This window comes from Elephantulus edwardii, unplaced genomic scaffold (genome assembly GCF_000299155.1).
Source record: "Elephantulus edwardii isolate Elephantulus edwardi_28Jun2011 unplaced genomic scaffold, EleEdw1.0 scaffold00058, whole genome shotgun sequence".
Classification (NCBI taxonomy): Eukaryota; Metazoa; Chordata; class Mammalia; order Macroscelidea; family Macroscelididae; genus Elephantulus; species Elephantulus edwardii.
In genome coordinates, this window is record NW_006399808.1 from 4,731,797 (window position 1) to 4,759,602 (window position 27,806).

Here is a 27,806-nt window from a genome sequence, read left to right on the forward strand (position 1 = left end):
AATGACACCTTACAACATAACATTCCCCAGAGAGGTCACTGCAGATCAGTCTCAACTGAGATGGGTTGTTTGTAAGACAGACAAGCCCTTATCATGGGATTCAAAGATGAGGTCATGAGAATCAAGCAGACAAAAGGGTGCAATTTTTAGATCATATTTTGTCGTTTTCCTCCTTTCTAGCATTTTGTTTCTTTGCTTGTACTTGAGTGTAACTTTCTCAAATCCAGCATGGAACCACGGCCATAGAACAAGCTAGGACCTGCTGCCTGTGCCCATGAGAGGAGCTGTGCTCTGTAAATGTGATGGTGCATCCTCACAGCAGGTTTTCAAGAGAAGGGATTTGTGGTTTTGCTCCAGGCTGTTGCCTTCTGGGCAAGCTTTTTGTGTCTCTGCTGTAGCGTGGCATTTAGTTCACTTCCGGAGATTAATTGATGGCAAGTGGCATTCTGTGCTCCGCAAACCCTCAAAACAACCATCTTTTCTTCTTTATTTGAAGTCAGCCGTGCTTAATTTCTAGCTGTGGACATTGGAGGTGTGAGCGGAGATGCAGGGAACAAAGGTATAAAAAATTCAACTCCCTAGAACTTCTCAGCTGTTAAAAACAGAAGAGAAAAAAACCAAACTATGGGCGTTTTTAACCCTTTCAGGACTGAAATTTCAGCCCCCTTTTTTTGGTCAAAATCATGGAAAGTCTTTTGGGTAAAATGAAAAATAATTGGCTTTAGATAATAGGGATTTTTGAGACAATTAGTGGGATGCATATGTCCCAGGAGGTGTTGGCTACAGGCACCCACCAGGTGGCAGCACGTGCTAAAAGTGGGATAGCAAGTTTCCTCTAAACTCCAGAGACAAAAATCATAAGTGGACACTGTATGGCCCACAGTTCACAAAAGGGTTAAACTAAGATGCCTTCAAAAGCATGACCAACCTTGATCACTGAGCCTCTCCTGAGCACATGCCCTGATGAGGGCTCCAAAGAATTTTCTGCAGAGTTCCATAGTACTGTTCTCTTTTTGGGCATTGAGGCACTGCCAATGAGAACTGACAAGATGCAGCTACTTCCTGTGATACTTTGTGCGGCAGTGGCAGTAAGAAAGTACAGTGGGGAAATCAGACTTTCAATCTAGCCACGTCTTAGTTCAAAGCCCCGGCCACTTTACCAAGCCACTCTGTTTCCATACATACAAACTAAAATCATTGAATGGATCCAACTCATAGCAACCCAATAGCCCTCGTTAGAGTTGCCATGGGGTTTTCAGTGCTGAAAATTTTGAAAGAAGCAGCATCTTTCCCCCATGCAGTGACTGGTGGCTTTGAAACACAGATAATGAACAGGTGGGAGCTTGACCACTACACCACCAGGGCTCCTTGCCTATATTACAAAAAACAAACGAACAAAAGAAACCCACTGCACTATGGTCAAGTGTAACTCGTAGCAACCTCCCATTGGGTGTTGGAGGCTATACATTTTTACAGGAGGGGACTGTCCACCTTTCTCCTGCAGAACCGTTGGTGGAGTCACACTGCTGACCTTCGTTAGCAGCCTGACACATCATGTGCTAGGCCGTCCTAAAATGTACAAAAGGATTGATAATAATAGACATCAGTTACAACTGTCACTAGGATAATTCCGTAATTAAACATAAAAAAATATTTCAGCTCAACAACATTAGCAAAAATTCAGCTCAAGATCCAAACCAAGCCAAACCCACTGCTGCCCAGTTGATTCTGGTGAATGACCGTTCTCCACCAGGTCCCCACGGCTGTAAATGTTAGTGAGAGGAGATGGCTCATCTTCTGTGAAGCAGGGGATGAGCTTGAACAACTGATGTTTCAGGGCCCAGCACAGGATGTGACGCACTGTGCCACCAGAGCTCCTTTTGAGTAACAGGAGCAGTGTAGTAGATGGAATAGTAGCAACTGTGTCTCTTTTTTAGTGAGCTGCTCAATTTTTTTGTCTTCCTTCATTGTAAATAGAGCTACATATACATGAATAAGTGCTAAGTATAAACAATAATAATAATAATAATACTTATCACTTAGTGGTGCTATACTCTATATCAAGTTCTATGTTAAATGTGGCAAATATTTATTCATATAATCCTCACAATGAGTCCATTAAGTAATGTGGCTGATTAGCCCTCCTGTATAATTGGAGAAACTGTGATAAGACACAAAAGAGCAAATATAAGTGAGTCAAAATTTAAAGGTAGGCCTTTTCCACTCATTAAAAAAATCTGAGTGTTTAGTTCTATTCAACCAATTAATTGGCCAGCATCCGGACTTCCTCTTTGCCTGAGCTGGGCTTCCGTCAGCACCAATTCTCAACTCTGGGTGCAAATTAAAGAGGAAGAAGTTTCCACACTCCGGTAGAACAGATGTAGTTCTGTATGAATGCTGGGAGGTGGAAATACTGCCCAAGCTCTTGAGGATGTTATGTATTTCTTAAACTGGTGACAGGATCTTTTCCCTTAAATGAACAAGGCCTCGCAAGGAGTTAGGCTATCAGCTAAGCAATCCAGGGTGCTTTATGTCTGCTTTTCTTCAGAGTAGACTGTACAGCAGATATACTGTTGTGTAGAGTAACCTATTAGGCTAGAGCAAGGCCAGTACAATGGCTAGCTAGGTAGTAACAAATGAGCTTTGATTTGATTATGGTGCCTTTTAGGAGAGGAAGTGAGTAGAGGAAATACACGACATAACTAATCAACACTTGTATTGGCCCTTAGTTTCAACTAAAAGGTTTATGAAGAGTGGTCTGAGAGCCTTTGGAAATGGTTCTCTCCATCATCCTGTAAACAACGATGTTGGCTGATTTTATTCTAGAGACTTCCCACGGTCCTCCTTTCCATGACCATGTATTTCCCACTCCTTCTTCCCCTCAGCATGGCCGCATTGCTTGGGGTGCTTGCTGGAAAATGCTTATACTTGCTTCTATTAATCTGAACTCCAGAAACAGGCATCCTTTGTTTTATTGCACTTCACAGATACATAATTTTTCACAAACCAAAGCTTATCAGCACCATTTTTCCAACAACATACTCTCACTTCATTTTATGTGTTATATTTTGGTAATCCTCATAATCTTTCAATCTTTTATTACAATGTTATTGTGCATTTAATGGACTACGCTAATAATGAGAACATCATTTTTACATGCTCTGGGAAATGAACAAATTCTTTTTTTTATGACTTATTTATTTTTTAAATTTTTATTAAATTTTATTAATTTTAATGAACATTTGCAGAGATTTTGGATTTCCATTCACTCATTCTTGCACTATTTTCTCTACCCACCCCATACTTTCCTCTTTTTTTCCCCCCCTTCAAAGTCTGTTTTAATTGTCCCATTGCCACAGTGCTTGTCAAAGCCAGTTCTGATTAATCTCCTTTGTCAGTGTGTCCTTTGCCATTCCCTATCACTCCTCCCTGAGAGAGACTTCACCCTGATTCATAAGGAAAAGGGGACAGCGTATTCTTTTAGCTACTTCCTGCTGAAAAGGGTTTCATTGTGAAGATCTTCTCTCACTACCCTAAAGGGCCCCTTTGGCAATAGGAAACACGTAGACTATTGTGGAGATTGATTTTGGAATTTAGATGCACTGTTATCAATTGTGCTTAGCCGTACAAGTTCATATCCTTGAAGATGTATCATGGAACTGTTGCAGCCTCCAAGACACAGATTTAACTAACAAGTTAAAAGTACATGAGTCAAAAATTAAAAGCAATAATATTCCAAGTAGAGGTTCTAACAGTGGCGCAAATTAAGAAATGAACAAATTCTTGTGATTCACTTTGTTGTGCTGGTTTTCAAGTCTTCCCTCCATATCTTTGAGGTGTGTCCGTATTTAGAAGCAGAAGTTGCTGTAAACATTAGACAGTTTGCTCTTCCCCATTGTTAAAGATAAGCCTATGGCCACCTACCAGTTGCCCTTGTATCAACCCTGGAATGACAACTTAATGGGTGTCAGAGTAGAATTCTGCTCCATAGAGTTTCAGTGCTGATTTTTCAGATGTAGAGTGCTGATCTTTTCTTCTGTGACGTCTCCGCATTGATCCTGACATCTGATGTTTCAGTCAGTAGCTTTAATATCACCCAGAGACTATAGGTGGATGGATAGTTAGGTTGAATGTATGTGTGTAAGGGATTTTGTTGTTACCATCAAGTTGGAACTGACTGACAGCTGGCCAGGTTTTCGGAAGCAGTAAACTGCACAGGAGCATTTGCCCATCTTTTCCCGTGGACAGCTGGTGGATTCAAACCATATGCCTTTGAATTGTCAGTGCAACTACTAAGCCACCAGAGCTCAGATGAATGGATAGAAGGATGCATTTAAAGGAGAAGGGAATTACAGTGTGTATTCTGTAAATACAGTTTGTGACTTAACAGTGTCTGGTATAGGGCTTTGTTTCATCTAAGAGATTCCTGGTGGATGAATGGATGCCTGGCTGCAGCTAAGTGGTCTGTGATGGGTGCGTGGATACTCAGTTGCCAGGCAGTCTGCCCAGAGGTACCTGGGAAGAAAAGTCTGGTGATCTATGTCCAGAATATCAGTCACTTGGGAAGCCTATGGAGCACAATTCTACTGTTACTCAACTGGAATCACTATGAATTGGCATCAACTGTTGGAAATGGCTTTGGTTTTTTTTTTTGTTTATAATCTTTTGTTTATTATTAAATTCTCTCAGCATCACAGTCTTCAATTGTGTTGAGCTTTTTTCTTCATTGCCATGGTTCTTGATAGTAACAAAGGAAAAAGTTCAAACCAGTTGAAGTCTATAGTGTAGAGGGAATTTAATAAAGAAAAAACCCTCCTCTGGTTTCTATCCTGCTGTTGGAATTCATTGTGATCTCTATCAGTCCGAATAGAGACTTGTATCATTGGAAGTGTTTTAACATCTATTTATAGCCTTTGATGTGAGCTTGCCTATGTCAAGAAATTTGGAAGAGAGCCACCTGGCTTACTGACTGGAAGAAATCCGTATTTTTCTCTGTTCCACATAATATTGACCGAGCAGAATGTGAAAATTAACAAACAGTATCACCTACAAGTAATATCCTGCTGAAGATTATTACAATTAGGACAGTGAGAATCTGAAAAGACAGGTTAATAATGGGCATAGATCAATGATGATTAATCTTATAAGACAAAATATATGAGAATTATCATATAAGACACAATGTGAAAAAAGCACCCCAGCCCAACAGGATAAAAAGAATACTTAGGTATATTAGTACTCAATTAATAAAATGACAATAACACTTGCTTTCGAGGGGAGGGGCATGGCAAAATGGCTGGAATAGTACATTGATAGGGAACTTCCAGAATTCACGCTGTATTTAAAAGAAGCCGTGGAATGAGGAATAGCGTTGCTGATGTCAGATGGATCTTGACTGAAAGCAGGGAATACTGGAACGATACTGATCTGTGTTTTCTTGACTATGCAAAGGTATTTGACTGTGTGGATCATAACAAATTAGGGCTAACACTGAGAAGAATGAGAATCTCAGAATACTTAATTTTGCTTATGCTAATGCTATACATAGACCAAGAAACAGTTTTCTAAACAGAACAGAGGAAATACTGCATGGTTTAAAAATCAGGAGAGGTGTGTGTCAGGGACATATTCTCCACATCTATTCCATCTGTATGCTGAGTAAATAATTTAGAAAAAGGACTACATGGAGAAGAATGTGGCATCAAAATTGGAGGAAGAAGCATTAACAATGTGCCTTACACTGAGGACATAATCTTGCTTACAGTAAATGAAGACTCGAAACACTTGTTGCAGAAGATCAAAACTCTACCCTTCAATATGAATTACACCTCAACATCATGATAGATATATACACATTAAAGTTGGCAGTTAACTTCATTTTACTTGAAATTACAATCAGCACCCATAATAGCAGCAGTTAAGAAATCAAAAAACAGGTTGCATTGAGAAAATCTGCTGCCGTGGACCTCTTCAAGTACTAAAGAGCAAGGATGTCAGTTTAAAGACTAAGGTGCATTTGATCCAAGTCACAGTATTTTCAGTTGCTTCATAACTTTCTGTAAGTTGGACAGGAATAAAGATGACAGGAGAATCATTGTCTTTGAATTGTGGTATTGTTGAAGAGTTCTGAGTAAATCATGGACTGCCAAAAGAACAAATAAATATATCATGTATGAAGAGCAAACAGGGCACTGCCTACAGGCAAATACAGTAAAACTTTGTCTTATGTATTTTGGGCATATTATCAGAAGCCAGTCTTTGGGAAAATACATCATGCTAGTAAAGGTCAGTGAGGGTTAGAGAAAGAGGGGATGACCCTCAAGGACAGAGATAGATGGAGTGACTGTAACCATGGACTCACCTTAAGGCTACTCCTCCACCTGGTTTCTGAGGCGGCAGATCTAACAGAGAGAAGATTGCTCATCTTTCTCCCGCAGGGTAGCTGGATTCCAGCAGCCACAGAGGTGTGGCCTTTGGGTAGACAGTGTGACACTCTATGTACTAGGACATCAGGGACACACATTTACTAAAATGAGTTTTGAACAGCTTGCTTGGTTCCCCCCCCCTTGTTTGCTGGTATTATGTGCATACATTGTTGTCAGATGCCATTCTGACTTACAGGGACTCCATGCTCAACAACATTTCCAGTCTTGTGCCATTCTCACCATCATTGCTAGGTTTGCACTTATTATTTCAGCCACTGTATCAGTTCATCATGTTGAGGCTATTCCTGTTTTTTCTGATCCTCAGTTTTACCAAGCATGTCCCTTTTCAGTCCGCTCTTGCCAAGGCCAAGTATATGCGATGAAGTCTTGCCAGCTTTGGTTCTAAGCTGTCTTCAATGAACATTCTGGTGACTGCGCTATTTTTGTTAGGGGCTGTCAAGTTGAGTACGTCTCATAGCAGGCCTGTGAACAGCAGATCTAAACCCTGTTCTAGCATGCGCCATCTTCATAATTTCTGACACACTCAACCCCATTCTTACAGTTATTGTACCAATACAGCTCGTTAAAGGTCTTCTCTTTCACCTACCCTCTGATAGCCCTTTCCAAGGAATAACCTCTCCTAACAATACAGCCACAGTATGTGAGACAAAGGATTGTCATCTTTGCCTCCAAAGAGCATTCTGGCTGCATGTACTTTCTCTAAGACATATCTGCTTGTTCTTTTGGCAGTCCATGGAATATTCAGGTCTCTTTTCCAACACAATGGCTCAAAGGCATCAATTCTTTTCCTGTTATCCTTAGTCATTGTCCAGATTTCAGATGCACGACAAATGATTCAAAAGACCATGACTTGAATCAGGTGCATAAGGAGTTGAGCTGTCAATCCCAAGGCACAGGGTTTGAATTGACCAGCTTCTCTGCAGGAGAAAGATAGACGATCTCTTCCCTTACAGTTCATGGTCTCTGAAAGCCTGCTAGGAGATAGTTCTAACTCAAAAGTACAGAAAACACAAACAAATACTTAATCTGTCATATTGTTGTGTGTACCATGGAATTGGAACAGACCCTAACTCGCCTTCCAGCATGTTTTTAGAGGCTGTAAATTGCACAGAAGGAAACTGCCCATCTTTCTTTCAGAAAGAAGCTGGTGGATTTGAACCACATACCTTCGTATTGGCACCCAGTTCCTTACTTCTAAGCCACCAGTGTTCCCTCTCTTTTAGAAGGAATACTCAAGGAGGCTTGAGAATACTGTTTTAACTCTCAAGTCTGATCTTCAAAGACCAGCATCCCATTTCACTGTAGCCTCAATGGCTACAGCCCCAACTGGTTGGGTTGCTGAAAGAGTTGCTGCTGGTTGTAGAACATGGTTGTTTTTCTTTTTAGGTGCCATCAAGTCAACTAAGACTCATAATGACCCTCTAAAGTAAAAATCAGAACCTTGACCTAGGTTAAGCCTAATTATGTACAAATATTACGTCCTAAATGTATCAAGAGAAGTTCTCTGGCCACCGTTAGTATATTCTAGGTGTCTTTGAGACATTTTTCCACAAATAAGCCAAAAAAGAAGATTTGAAATTATCTCTGTGTCTTCACAACAACTTCATTAAAATCCTGTTACAAATAAAATCTGTTTTCTCTGAGGGGGAAATCATTCTATTATTTGTCTCAAACCTCTTTTACTTTTGCCCAGTATTGTGTATTCTGTGGCACAACTCAGGATTCCTCAAGGATCCTTTCTCACTTCTGCTCTGTTGGGTTTTCCAAGCAAGAAAATCACATGGAAGGATATTGCCCATCTTTCTTCCCAGAGTAGCTGATGGATTTGAGATGCCCATCGTTGAGTTGACAGCTCATTCCACTAGGAAAAGAAATCAAAATTCATTCTTGCCCTGATCTGTGAGCACGTCTTATCAAGTGTCTTTTGATTTGAACATTTTTGGCCTAGTTCCAGTTTTGCAAGGTGATTTAGTGGTTGACAAGTCCTTGAAACCACCAAACAACGCAGCCACTGACATGCTGTGATGAATTGAGTTGCTTTTCTGTGAAGATCCTATATGGCAGTCCCTGTAGTATTCTAGCACGGTCATTAGAAATAAAATGTTGAAATGTTTGTCGTTTGATATAATTACAAAGCCAAGTCTCAGGAATAAGTCAACGTAGTGATAGAATCATCCCATCTTCGATGAGCCTAGGACATAGTGAGAGGGTTACAATAAATAAGATAGAGGCTTAATGCTAGGTCTAAGGAGTTTGTAGGAGAGCTTACTGTTCCATTCTCTCTGTGTGGAGAGTAAGGGTGTGGGAAGACCAAAGGGTGGAGGTTTGATCAGGAAAATGAGCAAACAGTGGCCCCAGAGCAGAGTTTAATGATGCCACATTGAAAACCGTCCTCCATGAACCCAAGTCCAAAGCATACCCCATCTGAATACCAACACCACTACTACCAACAAAAGCAAAACCTAGAAACATAGTAACTCTCCATGATTAATGAAGTGCCAGAACAGAGAAGTGTTAGAATGAGAAATACTAACAATGAAACAGAGGCCAACTTTTAATGCTTGAAGTACATGATTTAAAGGATAAAATAATTTAAAGTAAGAATTAAAACTTATTGCTATTTTCCATCTTAGATTAACAGTAGTATTTAGGGAAGCTAGCTCAGCTGGAAGTGTAACTGGTATACTTGAGACAGTGTCCTAATTTTATTCAGTGTTATGGGAACCAACAATGATCTTCCCCAAATAAAGGCAGAGGGTCTCTAACAGAGACAGAATCCCAGACAATGGGATTGAACCAAGGATGTGGGACCAGACTTATTCTATTGTGATTCTAAAGATTACTCTGCCAATTTATTGGAGGGAGGTCTTAAGCACTCAGTTGAAGCAGCTTCCCTTTCCACCATTAACAAGGCAAATGTAGGTAAATGTAGCCTTGATAATTTAAGACAAGTCTATTAAACTGCTTCTGAGCTTGCAGCTCTCATTCAGTGCTGGAGTTGGACATGAGAGTGGAGGGGGAAAGGGAGACAGTCGTTGGTCTGTGAGTGCAAATACAGTTGTCAAGGCAAGGAGAGAGGGTTGTTGTTTAATATTGAAATCATGTATTCCAGATGTGGGCATTTGGTAGTCAATCTGCTCTGAAGTGACATGCTGCTGAATCTTTAAAGGGCTTCAGCCTGGGAGAGCAAAATCTGATTGGGCAAATTGCTAAAATATTTAAAGTGCAGCCTGTTAAAGCTTTTACTGCGAAGAGCATCACGTCAGAAGTTGTAGTCAGAAGGAGCAAGTAATTGGCTTTCCATCCTCATGCCAGTCAGCCAGCATGAGGCTCTGTTCCTATTCCTTCCTCTTCATTGCCAATGCTAATAGCAACCCTTTGGGGTATGTGTGTGTGTGTACTTGTACTTGTGTGTATGTTGGAGAGATTGGAGAGCTGGCAAAGTGAGAGAGGGAGAAATGAGATAACCATAAAAAAAGATGTCTGAATCTACAGCAGATTATGAAAGCCATTTTTAAGACAAAAGAACAAGAGAAAGAATTAGCATCTGAAACAGATCAGCTGCACTCCCTGGTGCGTGGTGGTGGTGGTTTGGGAAGTTGTCTTTCAAGGGATAGGTTCTGAAAGCAGAGGAGTGACCTCCAGGGACCATCACTTCCCCTCTGTCTTTCATCTCCTCTGAGATGTGACTCTGGGGATACTTTCCATTTATAATTTATTAGTTTTTCCACTTAAGTTTTTCTGTCCCTTTTTCTACCAGGCACGACCCTTTGTTAATTCCTGGCAATGAGCAGATCGACAACATGGACTCCAACGTGAAGAAGTATGATTCCACAGGGATGTTTCATTGGTGCGCAGCCAAGGAGATAGAGAAAGTCATTCTGGTGAGTGACAGCCCTCGGGGCCAGCACCTTCTGCTGCTGCCCAACCTCCATTGGCCAGAAATGAGGTTTGCAACCTGAATGGTGCAGTTATTTAGTCACTGATATGAACTGTTTTAAAACCTTGAAATTAGGATCATATAATGTTGTTACAAGGAGCTCTGGTGGTCTAGAGGCAAGAAGCTTCACTGCAATCCTGAAGGCATGCAGTTCAAGGCCACCAGTTGTTCCACAGGAGAAGGATGAGCACGCAGTTAACTCTCCTCTGAAAACCCACAAGGAGGATCAGCTGTGGGTCAGTTCTGACTTCATGGTACACGATGTTGTTAGGAAGAGCTCTGGTGGCCTAATAGTAAGGAGCCATGCCATCAACCCAAACACATGTGGTTCAAATCTGTCTGCAGCTGTGTGGGAGAAAGATGGACAGTTTCCTCTCATGTGATTTACCACCTCTGAAAATCCCCTGGAGGTTCATCTATCGGCTGTTCCAACTCTACAGTACTTAACAAAAACAGCAACAACAATAATGTTGTTTTAGTAGTAGTTGTTGTTGTGTATCATCGAGTCAGAACTGACGTATATTGTGACCCTCCAGTGGGTTTTCAGAAGCTATAAATCACACTGGAGTAGACTGTCCATCTTTTCTTTCTCAGCAGCCAGTGTATTGAAACCACACACCACTGGGATTGCAGCTCAGCTTCTTACCACAAGGCCACCAGAGCACTCTATAATGTTAGGAGGGGCTGTTCCCTCGAAAGGAACATCATACTTGGAAAAGTGGTAGGTCAACAGAAGAGAGAAAGACACTCGACGAGATGAATTGATACGTTGACTGCAGTAATAGGCCCAAGTGTATCAGAGAGGATGAGGCTAGGACAGGAGAGGACACGGTTCAGATCTGTTGCTCGTAGGGTGATTATGAGTTGTACTCAACTTGATGACACTTAACAACAACAATAATGAAGAATCTAGAATGCTAATCAAGACAGAAACCAGACTGGAATGTCTAAGATCTATGTATTTACTCTCTAATTACAACAGTTCTTGCTGACTTGCCATGTACAGCCAATATCAGGCATCATGGGAGTGGTAGCATTTACCTCATAGACACACACAGCTTTGGAGGCGAACTGTTGGAACAATTTAGGAGCCAGTAGTGCAGGTTAAACACCTGTAAAAGGGGGGCTTAGAACAGAACCCAACATATGAATTGACCCAACATACAATTGCCTGTTAGTGTTTTTGAATGGTATGAGAAAACCCGAGTGCTATTGCATATTGCTATGTGTTCATGACAATGCCATATTCTTAAATAAAACAGAATAGAAGCAGATGCTAAGCCTGGAATACTTGTGATCTTTCCTAGCAACTATCTTATAATATTTGACAAATTACCTTTCTTGTGGATGGCAGTGATGGCCCTGGGGATCCCAGAGCTCCTGGGACCAGCATTTGTGCCCCAACCCTTTGCTAACTGTCCCTTCCCCACTTCTGCATTCTCGATTTCAAGCCCCCTCTCTGGATCTAGTTTCTGTTCTTCTGGCTTATTGACGAGGACTAGCTTCCCATTGCCAGTTAAAAATAATTAGGAGAGCCATCCCAGTGTGCAACAGACTGGCTGACCCCTACTGGTGGCATCCGGGCACTGACATTTGCTGGCAGCTGAGGTCACTAGCTTTTATTATTCTACATGAAACAGTTCTCGGTGGATCCTCACTTGGCCGCTGTTTTTAAGGCATTTCTTACAGCCTGCATCTCAGGTTTCCCTGCTCTACTGCAGAGAGAAGCCAATAATGATGACAGCTTCCGCTTTAGTCTAATGATCAGGAGTGAAAGCTAGCTTCCTCTTCTCCTTGGGGGTTACTGTAATAACCCTGACATTGTCGTGTATTGCAATATTGGCATTTAAACAATCAATACAGCAGTCAGTTCTAGGGATTAAATCAAGCAGAGTTTGATATGTGCAGTGGACATTAATATGCCTGCCCCAAAGCATTGCAAAATCCCATTGGGCCATCCAGGCAGGCAGCATGAAGGAAGGGGACTAGGAAGGCCAGAATGGAGGCCAACAGGACCAGCAGCAGCTAAGCTGGGGCCAGACTACACCTAGTGTGATGTGGTTCTCTGATTTGCCTCCTTTGCAGATGCAGGTCTAGGAAAGGATACGGATGTTCCCTGGCTGGGTCTACTTCTGTTGACTGTTTCTGAGTCAACCTCTGACTTATGTACTGTAGACGAAAATGCTGCCTAATCTTTCGGTTGGGAAAATGTCTGGTATAATCCATAAGATTTTCATTGAAAGATATTTGAAAATAGGTTGCCAGGCTTTTTTTCCTAGTCTGGAAGCTCCATTGAAAACAGTTAAGCATCATCAAACCTGCAACTCTTAATTGACAGACAAGAGACGGCTACTCATAAGTTTCCATGGCAGGCCTTTGTCATGATCATTTGAGGAGCTTTCTATGAAAGAATTGTACAGGTTAGGAGCCCCAGAGCTTCATTGGCTGAAGACAGGCATCAGCAATCTTATTCAGTAAGAGTCAGTTCATAAGTATGTTTGGCTTTGCTCACTGTACCATCTGTGTTGCAACTGCTCAGCTGTGTCCTTGCAACAAGGAAGCCGCCACAGGCAACACTTAAACAAATGTGCTTGACTGTGTTCCAGTAAAACTTTATTGGAATTTGAATTTTATTTAATTTTCACCTGTTGTGAAATGGTCATCTTTTTATTCTCCTCCCCCTAACCATGTAAAAAGTGTTCCTAGCTTACCAGCCATACAGACAATTAAGTGGTGAACCAGATTTGGCCCATGGGTCACAGGTGGCAGGCTCTGGCATGGGACATCATTCTCCGCCCCATGGGGCATGGACAGAGGCTTGTGTGTGTCTGTTCCAGGTCATAGGGAAGAGCAGAGTGCTGGACTGGCTCAGGGGTGAATCTGAAATTCAATGGGCATTTTCACAAGCTGAGACCTGTACAGGGATCTCTGACTGTTTTGCCATCATTTCAGCAAGAGACAGAGAAAAAGCAACAGTTTGATGGACATTGAGGTTGGCCTGGTGGATAGACAGTCACACTGAAGTTGAAATCCACAAAGTGTTCCATGGGAGAGAGAGAGGCAGTCTTCCCCCAGTGATTTATAGCCTCTGACAGCCCTCTGGGGGTCAACTGTGAGGCAGTTCTGATTCAACAGCATTGAGCTTTTTGAGTTCAAGGTAATGTCATCATTGTTGGCAAGCTCACCCCCTCCAGTCAGTGAGCAGGAGGTATCTTGGGGCTGCTGCACGCAGCGCACCAGCAGCTCGATGTTTGCACACAGGTATAACATTTGCTCAAAGATAAAATGTTTCAGCCCTTCTGAAAGATGAAGTACTTTTCTAGTTTTATTCCCTCCTGTTGTTAAGTATTGTTGAGCTGACTTTCACCTCATAGTGAGGGGATGTGACAGAGCAGAACTGCCCTTAAGGTTTTCTGGGCTCTTTACAGGACAGGTCACCAGATCTCCTCCTGTGGAGTAGCCAGGTGGGTTCAAACAGCCAACTTTTTGGTTAGAAGCTGACAATTTAGCTTTGTATGCCACCAGACAGGGAATTATATATTTTTATGTATACTTTTTCATAAATATCATATTCAGATTTATAGATATACATTGTCATGGAGATTGTCTGTTGTTGTTAGGTGCCGTTAAGTCAAGTATGATTCATAGTGACGTTATGAGCAACAGATGTGAACCTTGTCCTATCCTGTGACATCCTCAGCATCTCTGACACACTTGACACATTGCTGCACTCACTGTGTCACTGATGAAATAAAAATAGTGACATGTAACAGCATATGGTGAGCACTCAGCACATACGTACCAAGTGCTTTCCACAGTGTTTTCCTTTATTCCTGTAACCATCCTGGGAGGTCTCATTACCAATGGCTGTGAACTTGTCCCCCTTGCAGACTCGAAGTGAAGCCGCCATGACCGTCCTGAGTGGCCATGTTGTGGTCTGCATCTTTGGGGACGTCAGCTCAGCCCTAATCGGGCTCCGGAATCTGGTGATGCCACTCCGTGCCAGCAACTTCCATTACCACGAGCTCAAGCACATCGTGTTCGTGGGCTCCATTGAGTACCTCAAGCGGGAATGGGAGACGCTTCACAACTTCCCTAAAGTGTCCATACTGCCTGTAAGTCCAAGGTCATCACATGAGTAACGCTTTCTTCTTTTTTCATTCCTAACAGAAAATCCCAGATGAGTAGAATAGTTGTAACTTTGATCATGCTTCTGCTTCTTCATCTGCTTGTGGGCCTGAGGACTCAGCCCTTCCTCCCTTCTCTGTCTACACAAAATGCAAACCCTGAGAGACCTTATTAGAAGAAATTTGCAGCTCGATTCAGTCCGTCATCAGGGATGAAATTTTGTTGGTTTCAAATGTATTAACCGTATCACTGTCGAACACAGTATTGTGATGTTAAATAGGATGCTCTTATGAAGTTATTTATAGCGTTTCACAGATTTAATTTTAATTAATGGGAGAGTCTAGATCTGTACCATTTTCTATTTGTATCTGCCTATACATAACAGGGGTCTTTATTTACATGTGCTGTGCACTTCACAGACCCCATGACTTCCATTCATTTAAAAGTCTAGCAGTGCTTGTGTATGTGTGTACGTGTGTGTGTGTGTGTGTACAGCTACAGGCACATGTATTTGTGATGCTCCTGATTATAAAACATTATGATCTAAATCTAAAAGGAGATCTTTGTGACTCCATAGTTCAGAGGATATGGGACAAAATTATAGAATATAACTCATTTAAGTATTTGATCTATTTCTTCATTTCACAAATCCATCCAGATATCATCTGATCCTCTACAGGATTTTTTTTCTTAGAAATTCACATTTCTAAAACTGAGGCCTCTGTGTTTGGTGTACATTCAAGGCCTCTTCTTCCCTTCTTATGGAGCTGAAATTCATTCTTGCTTTCACTTGGCTTCTAGAACCCAAGAAATACAGAAAGAAATTAATTAACCTATCTAATGAGGGACATCATGCTTGGGAGGGTGGAGGGACGGCACAGGAGAGGAAGGCCCTCTATGAGGTGGATTGATTCAGTGACTGGGATAATCGGGATGGGAGTGTCAGAGACAGTGCGATTGGCACAGGACAGAGCGGAGTTTAGGACTATTGTACATAGGGTCGCTATGAGTCGCAGGCGACTTGATGGCACATAACAACAACAACAACAATGTAATAAAGTTCATAGAGTTTCCAGAGGCATGTTGTTTGGGAAGTGGATGCCACTCTGGCTTGCTACCTCTGTGGTTTTCATTCTAAAAACATATGGAATATAAGCTGGAGTTGAGAAATGTGTCTTTTGATTAATACTAAAGAATTTAAATTCATGAAGAATCATGTATATAATAGAATACAACTGGTTTTATAGACTGTTTCCACATGGCCAGGGGAGTTTTTGGACAAGTACTGGAAAAAACATATGACGTCACTTTCTGAAAAACAGCATATTCTGAAAATTAAGCTAGTTTCTTTAAGTAATTGTAATTTAATTCTCTATGAACTTTGATAAATGACAATAGTTATAGAAAGACTTCAGGTCTTTTGTTCATAGGTTCTATATGAATTGTACTTGACTTGATGGCAGTCAACAACAACAAATGTAATAAAAGGCATTTCAGACTCTTTAAGTAAACTCATTCTTAGCTACCATTTGTCTTAAAAAGACATTTAAGGCCTTGAAAAAAATTAAAAATCTAACAAGTCACCTTTGGATAAAGTGCCCAAAAAGCCACTGAATTTGTGGACACATGTAGCTAAACTTAGCATAGCCACCAACAAGCAAATGTTCATTCTCATGGAAGAACATGGACAAACATGAACATTCCCTGTTAATTTCAGAAACATGGTAGCTATGATTACATGTTTCCACAATTATCTTTCTGTATATGCTTTTCCTGTGGTCACTTGAGAGCATATTTTGGCCTAGGCTTCCAAAGTGTCTTTGTAAAGACCCTGGATACATGAGTACATGTGCATGTGTGTGTGATTTGTTTGTGTTGGGTATATGTGATATTTGGTGTGCATTGTGTTTATATTGTATACATATGTGACGTTTGTTCTGTGTGTATATATTTCTTCTCTATCTCTTGTACACATCTCCTCACTTACATGTTTGTATGTGAGTCAGCTCATATGTGCAGATGCTTTCCAAGGCTTCCAAGTGGAAGACAATACACTTGTTCAGAGTGGGCTTTTCACATAGTTTAAACAATATCCCACAGGTAAGGTTAGCTCAGATAAATTGAAGATATTGCTATGTATGTCTTTGGTATTTCTTGTGTTTTGGTATGTATACAATTGCACAGGGGTTGCTTGATAACAAAATATACAGCTGGATTCTCTACAAGGTGAAAAATTGAAGGAAGATATATAGGCAGTTGATGCACATGCAGAATGATTTAGAAAGGTGATAAGACTAGTTTTATATCTAAATATCACGGGAAATGATCTCTTAAAAGAAACTGGTCCAGAGGCTAGAAGCTTCCCAGCCCCCTTGACACTAAATGCCATTTCCTCCCTGACCCCACTCTGCAACATTATTTTGGTGCTGAGGATAGGATTATAACTGAGTTGTAAAAGAGGGTTGAGGTCTTGATTTCTGCAGCTAAGTTCCATCTTCCCAAAGCTACATATCCAGGAAGGAGAGTGAGAGGAAGGCATGAGCAGGTACAGCATCTGGTGAACCCAGTCCATACAGTCAGAGAGACCAGGCCACGGGGGCCATATGCAGGCAGAGCAGGAGCTGAGCACAGGCTGCCAGGCCTGGAAGCTGGTGGGAATGCAAAACAATGCCACTATGTGATGCCTGGAGATTTCGAATGTTACATTACTAAGTTAATGCTGGGGTCCCTCTCAGGACCCAGTCATGGGGTCATACCCCTCTCCTCTGAGAGCCACGTTCCCTATCTCTTGTCATTGATGCAAGGTTTTCCCATTATCTGTTTTTTGTTATCGTACTTAAAAAATATGTTTACTGGCTTATTTATTTTTAATTATACAAGTAATACACAAGTGCGTTCTTGTTATAAAATATTCAAACAAGATAAAAGTATATAAAGTAAAAAACAAAATTCCCCCTTCACCTCTGAATCCCATTTCCCTCCCCAGAGGTAATTACTGTTATTAGTTTAGTGTTTTCCTATATTTTCCCAAGCTTGCTGTACGAATGTATGTACATTTATAAATGCATTTATATATATGTAGTTTTGCTTGGTGGTGGTTTCTTCCCCCCCCCCCATATATGTAATCGTACTTTATGAACTGTTCCAGAACTTCATGTTCAACTCCATTTCCAAGTTGGGGCTTCATGGAGAATTTTCACCATGTATTTACCCACTCCATGCTTTATCTCATTATATATAGATATCTTTGATGGGATATTTAACTATTCTTCTCTTGTTAGACAATTAGGTAATTTCCTTTTCCATTTTAAACTGTCTTTTGGAAAGATGTAATGATGTATTATAATCTGAAGCATAATTCTTTTTTTCTCTTCTTTGGAATAAATGCATTCATTCCCTCACCTGCCTCCCGCCATCCCCGAACCCCCCATGTCCTCTAAATTGGATGGAGCTTTCAGCCCCACCTTATCACACCATCCTCCCTGGCTGCTTCCCCTTGGCTGCATAGGAGATTCTAGTCAGAACTGCTGTCTTTTGCTTGAGATAGAAGTGGCCTGCTATTAAATAAACAGGCATTTGAAACCCAGCCCCTCGTTACAGTCTGAAAGCCAGAGTTTGCCACAGGACAGTTACTTAAATCAAGACAATCTCCAGGCGAGAAGAAGATGTAGGAGGCTGGCATTGTTCTTCTTGCTGCTTGTTAGTAATGGCTTGATTGAGTATTGAGAGCAGGCCTGAAATGCTGCCATCAGCACCAACTACCCTTTAGATTAGCACACAGTTCCTATTCCCTTGAATGCAGTTAGGCCAGCTTAATGTCAAGACATAAAAAAGATACTTGTTAAATAATTTCCCAAAGCTCCTGCTCAATCCTGAATTTGTTTTCATTTTTTTCCGCTTGCCTTCTCCTCCCTCGGTCTCACTTTTTCTGCTTCTTCTCCTTTTCTCCTCTCTATGCCGAAGGGTACACCATTAAGTCGGGCTGATTTAAGGGCCGTCAACATCAACCTCTGTGACATGTGCGTTATCCTGTCAGCCAATCAGAATAATATTGATGATACTTCGCTGCAGGACAAGGAATGCATCTTGGCGTCACTCAACATCAAATCTATGCAGTTTGATGACAGCATCGGGGTCTTGCAGGCTAATTCCCAAGGTAAGGACAGCCTGTAATACTTCTCTGCTGTGCCTGCGGGGGACAGGGGCTGGCAAGAGGGATATCCTTCACTTGGTAATTCAAAGAGGCTCACATCAGCCTGCCTGGCAGAGAAACCTGCCGAGCGCCAGGATGGCTTTTAAAGGGGCATCTGCCGCCTCTTCTCACCTTTCTGGGAAGCAGATTTGCGACCTGAGCAGCCACATGCCAGATCAGGCTGTCTGTGAGATGAGCATGTCTTTAAATTGTCACCTCCTAAGCCTTCTCAAACAATGGCTTTATGACCGGGGTCAACAGCTAAATGTTAGAATGTTTTAAAATCATACTGACTTAAGAGTTACAGTGATATGTCCCAATATATTTTTGCCATTGACCTAGGATAGAGGTATTATGTTTTGCTATTATTACAGCTGTGTCTGAGATGTCATCGGTCAAGGAATGGTGAGCATTGTAGAAAGGGGACTCTATAAACCTTAAAAGTCATATGGCAACATGTGACCCTTGTCAGCCCATGCATTCTTCTAAGGAGGCACAGGAGTAATGAATGACACACAGTGTCTTCTCTGCTCTGCTCCCCAGTCTCCCTTGTCATCTACTCGGGAGCCTAGGCAGGTGGTGACCAGAAAATATGTCATCTACAAGTCTTAGAAATGGAGCACAGAAACAACCCTGTCACAAATGGTCATTGCTGGTAGGTGTTATCAAGTTGTTTCTGACTCATAGTGACCCTGTGAAGAACAGATCCAAACCTTGCCCTGTCCTGCATCATCCTCATGAACTCGGTCAAGCTCAAGGCCATTGTGACACAGTCACTGTGTCAGCCCATCTTGCTGAGAGTCTTCCTCTCTTTTTCTGTCATGATATCTTTTCCCAATTCTCCTAGCAGCATGTCTGAAAAGTTATTTCACCATCCTTGCTTCTGAAGAAGCAACTCCGGTTGTACTTCTTTCAAAAATACTTGTTTGTTCTCTTGGAATTCCGTGGTACAACCGATACTCTTTTCCAACATCACAATTCAGAGGCATTGACTCTTCTTTGGTCTTTCTTAGTTAAGTTTCAGATGCATAGGAAGCAAATTACCATGTTGTGCAGAAAGCACATCTTATGCTTCAAAACGGACGTCTTTTACTCTTTAGCATTTTAAAAAGATCCGTGACAGCAGATGCTCCCAGTATAGCATCACTGGCACCTTGAGTGTTGATTGTGGATCCAAATGACCACAGCTCTCAGGAATTTGGCACAACAGAATGTGAAGCATTGACTAATACCTCTTTATAGGTTTACCATGTAATATAGTGATATTGTCTTCTATGATGTAGTTAGTGGGTGTTATCAGGTGTAAGATGAGTTCCTGAGTCCCACCATTACAGGATCCAAGGTTAAGGGAGCATAGAAAGCTCCTGCATGTTGACTTTGACTCATGGTGACTTTAGACACAATAATATGAAATATTCTCCTTCTCCGCTTCATCCTGACTGTTGCCAGCGTACTTGATACCATTGTCCCAGTTATTGTATCAGTCTGTCTCACTGAGAGTCCTCACCCTTGATGGTTCCCTGATTCACCTAACCTGATGCTCCAGTCCATGATATCAACTGAAGATAAAGCCAGAGCAAGCAAGTTGAACAGTGTTCTCCTGTGATCGCTCACTTTTTCCTGGGCTGATTTTTGAGAAGAATGTTGCCAGGGCCTTCTTCCTACCTAGTCTGTGCTAGTCTGGAAGCTTTGCTACGTGTGTTCACATTGGGTAACCCTTATTATAATTGAAATAGTAGTGCTCTGGTTTCTAGAATTGTCCATGAGAACTCTAGCTAATGAGATAAGAAAACTAACTGACAAGCAAACAAAATTCATTTCCTTCAAGTGTGTGTATTTGGCAGGGTCATGCTCGAGGAGGATTGAAATTACAGGGACACTAAAAGGATTTCATGATACTCTTCATTTTCAGGCCCTTGTATGCTCCATATATTTTGTACTCTACTCCTAACCTAAAAGTTGGTGGTTCAAATCCTCCCCAGAGCAGCCAGATCTACAATACCCAGAAAACCCAATGGAGCAGTTGGACCCCAGCATTTGGGGTCCCTGTGAATTGGAGTCAACTTGACAGTTATGAGTTTGGTTTTCATTATAGGAAGCAAAATTAGCTCCCCTGGTATGATGACTCCAGATATTTTTCACCACCGCCATCCCAGCCTTCCACAGTCCTTTCTGAAAGCTCGACCTAAGCTCTCTCTGGAGAGTGCTGATACCGTCTCTCCAGAACCCAGCAAACACAGCAAATGCCTGTGCCCTTGGTTTACAATAGATCATGCATGCTTTCAGAGTATTTGAAGATCAAAAATTCAACATGAAACATGGTCTTAACATCAAAAAGGTAGAGTCCTGGTGTGGACACTCCACTGTGTGTTACTAGGTCTCTTCAACGAGCCAAACTTCTCCTACCGCCTGTCCTTCCTCTTAATTTTCCTTTTTGGTGTCACTTTTCCAGCCCACATGGTGTCAGAACTGACCCAGCCTAGGGATTCTGGACCAGACACTTTCAGAAAAGATTTGAGACATGATGGCTGCTTGTCAAAAACAATTACAGTGAAAGGTGGCATAGCCTGCGCTGGATGGTATATCCGATGTGACAGTTGGGTCTATGAGATGCAGTTTTAATATACAGCAGGCAAGACTGCAGTGACAATTATATAAAGCAGGTGAAGCTGCTTCTTGCTGGTCAGCAAACATCAGCTCAGAACCACTTTACAGCTCTTTACCAGCAACTAAGTGCCTTTATTTACAGAGCGCCTGTCACTTCCCTTTGGCTGGAGAGCTGGTGTATTATTTAGCACACATTTATCTGGGGAAAACATTTCAATTTAAATCAGCTGGTACAACAGTGGCTCTTGCCAGACTATTTCCCCATAGTTCTAAAAGGCAGGAACTGAATCTGATCTGGGAAGGGAGGGTGAGAGGAGGGAAAAAGAGAGCTGCCAGGGTCAGTTCTTGGAAAGAGGAAGATGAGACTGGCCCATTTTACTTTATGTCAAGTTTATGAACTGAGTTTATGGTTTATTTCTGCTTAAGCTGCCAATGAGAGTAATGCTTAAGGGAAAGAAAGGGGAATAAATGAGTGTCCACTAGGGAGCTCAGGTGGCCTAGTGTTAAGAACCTGCGCTGCAATCCAAAATACACAATGTTCAAACCCACCAGCTGCTACGCAGGAGAAGGATGGGCAGTCTGTCCTCTCTCGTGCAATTAGCTGCCTCTGAAAATTCATTGGAGGATAAGCTGAGTCCATTCTGACTCAGTGGCAATCAATAATAACAACAACAACAACTATGTGGTGGAATCTATGCAAGGCACAGTTTACAATGATGACTTGAATTTAACCTTAGAGGCTCAGGTGAGTACAGGAGGCACTTTATAAACAGTTACAGTCTGAGGGGGACAAGGAATAGTCTAGAAATATAATAGGGATCCTCCAGGAATACACTGGACTCTTCATTTTATATATTTTGGGTTTAGAAGTTTTTGCTTTTGCCGAAGATGTGACATTTGTGGATGAGCTGTGGAGCATTTGGAATCTGTGTATCTGAGGAGTGGAATATTTCATTGTATTTCATTTTAATACAGTTGAATAGTCATATGTGGTCAGGAACTACCATATTGGCATGCATTTTATGCCTTGATAATGGCTGGATTTTAGAGAATCATCAAGATTTATAAGAAGTGAGTGATAGAGCCTATCTTTTGAGAAAGCAGGACAAATGATGACTTAGAGCTGGGAAGGAATGGAGGCGTAGGTTATGTTGGAAGACTGTTCCAATAGACCAGAAGGGATATGATGAGGGCTGACAGCACAGCTTTCGTAGTAGTGTCAGTATGAAGGATGAGACAGGAAAGGAGATGAGTTAAAAACAGAAAACATAGCCGTTAAAGGCCAGTCGGGTGGCAAGGAAGTGAGAATGAGTTGTAAACTAGGCTAGAGGAAGACCACCCCCCCCCCCCCCCGCCAGGTGGATTGACATGGTGACTGCTGCATGGGCTCTTGTGTTTGAGGAAGTGTGAAGATGGTGCAGGACAGAACAGGGTTCAGATCTTTTTGTTCACGGCATCAGTATGAGTCATACTCAACAGCACCTAACAACAACAACAACAACTAAGTGGATGCTAAAGAAGTTAAGAGAAGAGAATAGGTTTGAGATAGAAGATAAGAAATTCTGTCTTGGCCCTTTTGATTTTAGAATATCTGGGAAGAGATAGAAGAACATAAAATCACAGGGATAAAGGTGAATTTGGAGAGGGAGATTTGCTATAATCAAGATGGGCAATGTGTTAGTCTTGAAATTAGATACTTCCAAGGCATAGAGGGGAAAGCAGTAAAGAGTAAGTGACTGAACATGAACACGTTGGAAAGAATATTATTGAATAGCCAAGTAGAGAAAGAAAAATTTGGTAAAAGAGGCTGAGAACAAGAGTCTGGGGGAGTACAAGTATATGAAAGTTAAAAGAGAAAAACAAAATAAAAATACATTGCTGTTGAGATAATTCCAACTCAGGGTAACTGCCTCCCTATGTTAAAAGAATGGAATAGGTTCTTAGTTGACAATTTGAAAGGCACCCTAATTATTGTTCTTGAACCTGATTTCAGGGTAGCTCATGCTCTCTTTGAAACCCAGTGCTTCCCTTTACGTTGCTCATCCCTGTGTTTCCAGTTTTTGTTGCATCAGGTCTGACATAGAATTAGCTTGCAGTCAGAATTATTTGTTAGACTGAGATGATTTGAAAGAAGGAGTTCTTTAGTGAGGTATCACCACTAGATACTGCAGAAAAGTAAACTATAGAGCGAATTGAAAGGGCCAGTGGTGCACGAAACCATCACAAAGTTGTTCATATAGATCCCAGGAGGTTGAGGATCTGTTGCCTGTAGCAACCAGCATTAGAAGACTTAAGGCATTAGTAGGATTTGAGAACTGGAGATCATATACATTACTCTTGAAGTGCTAGTAGAGAGAAAAATGGTCTATTTAGAGCAACTTATCAAATAATTTCTGATTTGATTTTGTTTGAAAGCCACATACATGAAGTTTGAAGATTAAAACAAAAAAGGGAGGTTAAATGGTAATGGGAGAGACAGAGAGTGGCAAGAAATGATGCAGTGTTGAAAATAAACACTTGTTCTTCTGAGACAGGAAGACTAGATGGAGAAGATGAAGACTAATTTGAAATTGTAGTCTTGATATGAAGGAAGCTCAGCCCAATGACTACTTTTTCCCCCAACAAAGCAGTTACTTTCATTTTCTTTAAGAAGTTAAGTGGCCAGGCCAGGTGGGATGAGAAGAGATCATGATAAATGTTTATAGAGGGCATCATAGAAAATGTGTAAATGATGTGATTTGGATTATATAAAAGGACGAGAGACCATTGGTAAGGACCAGCTGAAGATGCGGCCAGACACATGTTAGGCCATGTTCCCAACAGTGCTCCTCCAGAAAAGGAGAGGAAGCAGCAGTGAGTTTCAGCTTGAGATTATGGTTAGAAGGAGGAATGGGATTCGATGGTCCTGGTGAAAGAACATTAGATGAGGGGCCAGGTTAGCAGGTGGAACTAAAACCTGAAAAGATGAGGGGGGAAAATCCTTGTGAAGTCCTAAAGGGAGTGTGTAGAGTAAGGAAAGACTGAAAAGCAGGGGGAATTGACCAAAGGAGTATGTGATGGCTTCAGATAAAGTATTACTCCCTGCAAAACTTGAGTAAAGAAACAATAAAAGATTTAAGTAAATGGTAAAATGTTCCCTGTTCATGAACAGGAAGAATCAATATTGTGAAAAAGACAATCCTACCAAAAGCAATCTACATATTTAATGAAATCCCAATACAGATACCAAATTCATTTTTCAAAAAATAGAAAAGGTAATTGGCAAATTTATTTGGAGAGGAAAGAGACCGCGAATAAGCAAAGCACTTCCGAAAAACAAAAATAAAGTGGGAAGCATAGCACTCTCTGTTTGAAAAACTTATTACACAGCTATAATAACCAAAACATCATGGTACTGGTACAATGACAGGCATATAGACTAATGGAACAGAATAAACAACTCAGAAATTAACCCATCTCTCTATGTTCAACTAAAATACAACAAGGAAACAAAACCTACCAAATGAGGAAATGACAACTTTGTCAACAAATGGTGCTGGCAGACCTGGACTGCTAACTGCAGAAAGCTGAAGCAGAATCCACATCTCGTCATACCATATCAAAAAATCAACTCAATGTGGGTAAGAGACCTCGGAATAAAGCCCAAACTCATAAAAATAAAAATAAACAAAGTAGGAACAAACTTACAAGGCCTAGCCCATGGTATAATAAAGCTGACAAATATAGCCAGAAATACACAACCAGGAGAGGATAAAAGTGATGAATGGGACTTTCTAAAAATTAAATCCCTGTGCTCATCAAAAACTTTTTCCAGCAGGGTGAAAAGAAAGCCTGCTGACTGGGGGAAAATTTTTGTCAATATCATCTCAGACAAGGATCTCATAACAAAAGTTTACAGAATTCTACAGGGCCTCCACAAGAAAAAGATGGATACCCAATTATAAAATTAACAAAAGACATGGAAAGTCTTTTCACAGAGGAAGACCTTCAGATGGGCAAAAGATGCATGAAGAAATGCTCAAAATCACAGGCAATAAGAGAGATGCATAGTAAAGCCACAATGAGATACCATCTCACCCCAGTAGCAGTGGCAAAGTTTAACAGGAGAGCGAGTAATAAATGTTGGAGAGGATGTGGAGAGATAGGAACCCTTATACACTGTTGGTGGGATTGTAAAATGGTATAGCCACTCTGGAAGACAGTTTGATGTTTTTCCTCAAAAAGCATAGAGATTCCATATGGCCCAGCTATTCCACTGCTTGGAATATAACCCAAGAAATTAGAACTGAGACACAAATGGAGATTTGTACACCAATGTTCATAGCAGCATTATTCCATTATATGTACCCTCACAAGAACATGGAAACAGCCCAAATGCCCAACCACAATTGAATGGATTGGGGAATTGTGGAACATTGACACAATGGAATACTTTCCAGAGCAATGATTTTGAAAATTATTAGATAACTTAAGAGGGACTGGAGAGCATTAAACTAAGTGAACTAACTCAATCTCATAAGGACAAATACTGCGTAAGACCATTGTTATAGAAACAAAGATAGCTAGTAAAATGTGTATTAGGATCCAAGAGAGGGAAGAAGAAAGCTTAAGGGTGAGGAGTGAAGATGGGCAAGGGGAGATCACAAGTTAAGAGGTGGAGGGAAGACGGATAAAGGACATGGAAAGATCCTGTGCCAATCTGGAAAGACAGGGCAATGGTGGGCATAGTGCATAGTTCCATAGTGATTAATTTTATAAAACATAATGAATGAAGATGAATGATCATATGAAACACAATGTAAATGAAGGATAATGGGAAACACAATGTATATGAACTTTGTAGGCAAACCAACAAAAAATAAATTTTTTTTTAAAAGCTAGAGTAGCGTTTTGCTACATTGAAAGCTGCTCCCATGAGAACCTAAGTCCAAAACAGCACATCTGAACATCACCACCATTCCTACCAAAAAGGAGCAAACCTTGACTAATAATTTGTCTCTGATTAATGAACACTTGCTGCTTTTCTGTGCGAAGAATTTACCCAAACAAGACAATCTGCATTTCTTGCCTCACTGGTTTTCTATCTTGGCTGCACACTGTAATTACCTGAGGAATGTACAAAAAACAAAACCAAACCAACCCCAAACAAATAAAAACATTGATGATTGCCAGTTATACCACAGTGATTCATTGTGACCAATTCAGATTGAAATGATCCAGGGTAAAACCTTGACAGGTGGTGGTCCTCAGCAGGGATGTGCAGGTTACTACTTTGATTACAAAGACAAGGAAACTAACAATTAAAGAGGTTTAAATGGTGATTTTAACTAGATTATCTTAGTCTTGGAAATAGAGAATCCTAATGATCAACTTATTTTCCTTCTCTAGGAAGCTCTATAGGCTCAGATTGACTGAGTCTGTCTTATTTTTGGGTGATTGTCAAATTTTCCAAGAGTGAAAAATCCTTAAATGAGAAAAAGGGATGGAAAACTTGAGACAACCATACCCACCATGTGCATCCTATTCGATGGCATATGCCTGTTGTGTGCTTACCAGGAGTCTCCAGGTAACAAGAGTATATTAATTGACTCGTCGACTTACGGCCGATAGATATGTGTGGAAAGAATGTAAAGCAGCTAGGTCTTCTTCCTCACCAACTTTTGGGAGATTATTAAACTGAGGCCCAGTGTTGTCCAGACCCTAAAAACCATTACTACTCAACCGTGCATTTCTAAAACAAAAGGAGTATAGATGAAAAGTCTGGATTAAGTTTGGATATTAATGTTAAGATTCTGCCGTTGTTGTTTTCTTCAATATAAACTCCATTCATCTGATTTTTGGTAGCTATGCTATTAAGTTGGGAACAGAGAAGAAGAATCAGTAGTTGGAAAACATGGGCTTGGTGACAGAAATGAAGCTAGAGATAGAATGATTGAATTTTGTACAATCAATGACGTATTCATTGCAAATACGTTTTATAAGAGACATAACCACAGGTTATACACATGGATTTCACCTGATGGTATGCATAGAAATCAGATCGATTACATCTGTGGAAAAAACCGCTGGAGAAGCTTAATATCAGCTGTGAAAACTAGGCCAGGGACTGATTGTGAAGCAGACCACCAACTACTCATATGAAAGTTCAACCTGAAACTGAGGAAAGTTAAACCAAATACACAGGAGCCAAAATATGACTTTGATTTCATCTCACCTGAATTTCAGAAACATCTCAGGAACAGGTTTGAGGCCTTGAACACTAATGAGCGAAGACCAGATGAGTTGTGGGAGGATGTCAAATGTATCATCCAGGAAGAGTGCAAACGGTCCTTACAAAGACAGTAGAGGATGAAAAGACCAAAATGGATGTCAGAAGAAACTCTGAAGATTGCACTGGAACGTAGAGAAGCCAAAGCACAAGGAAGAATTCAAGATACTAAAGAGCTGAACAGAAGATTCCAAAAGGCAGCTCGGAATGACAAAGCAAAATATT

The 27,806-nt window shown here is 41.0% G+C and overlaps 1 protein-coding gene across 23 annotated transcripts in view; it reads left to right on the forward strand.

The window, feature by feature from the left end:
• Positions 1 to 27,806, forward strand: part of KCNMA1 (potassium large conductance calcium-activated channel, subfamily M, alpha member 1) — a 1,059,824-nt gene that overhangs the window by 907,300 nt on the left and 124,718 nt on the right. For all 23 annotated transcript variants that reach the window (XM_006887494.1, XM_006887495.1, XM_006887496.1 and 20 more), the window contains 3 exons: positions 10,207 to 10,330; positions 14,277 to 14,501; positions 18,478 to 18,670. In XM_006887494.1, the coding sequence (XP_006887556.1) occupies positions 10,207 to 10,330; positions 14,277 to 14,501; positions 18,478 to 18,670 (542 nt within the window). The remainder of the gene's footprint in view (positions 1 to 10,206; positions 10,331 to 14,276; positions 14,502 to 18,477; positions 18,671 to 27,806) is intronic.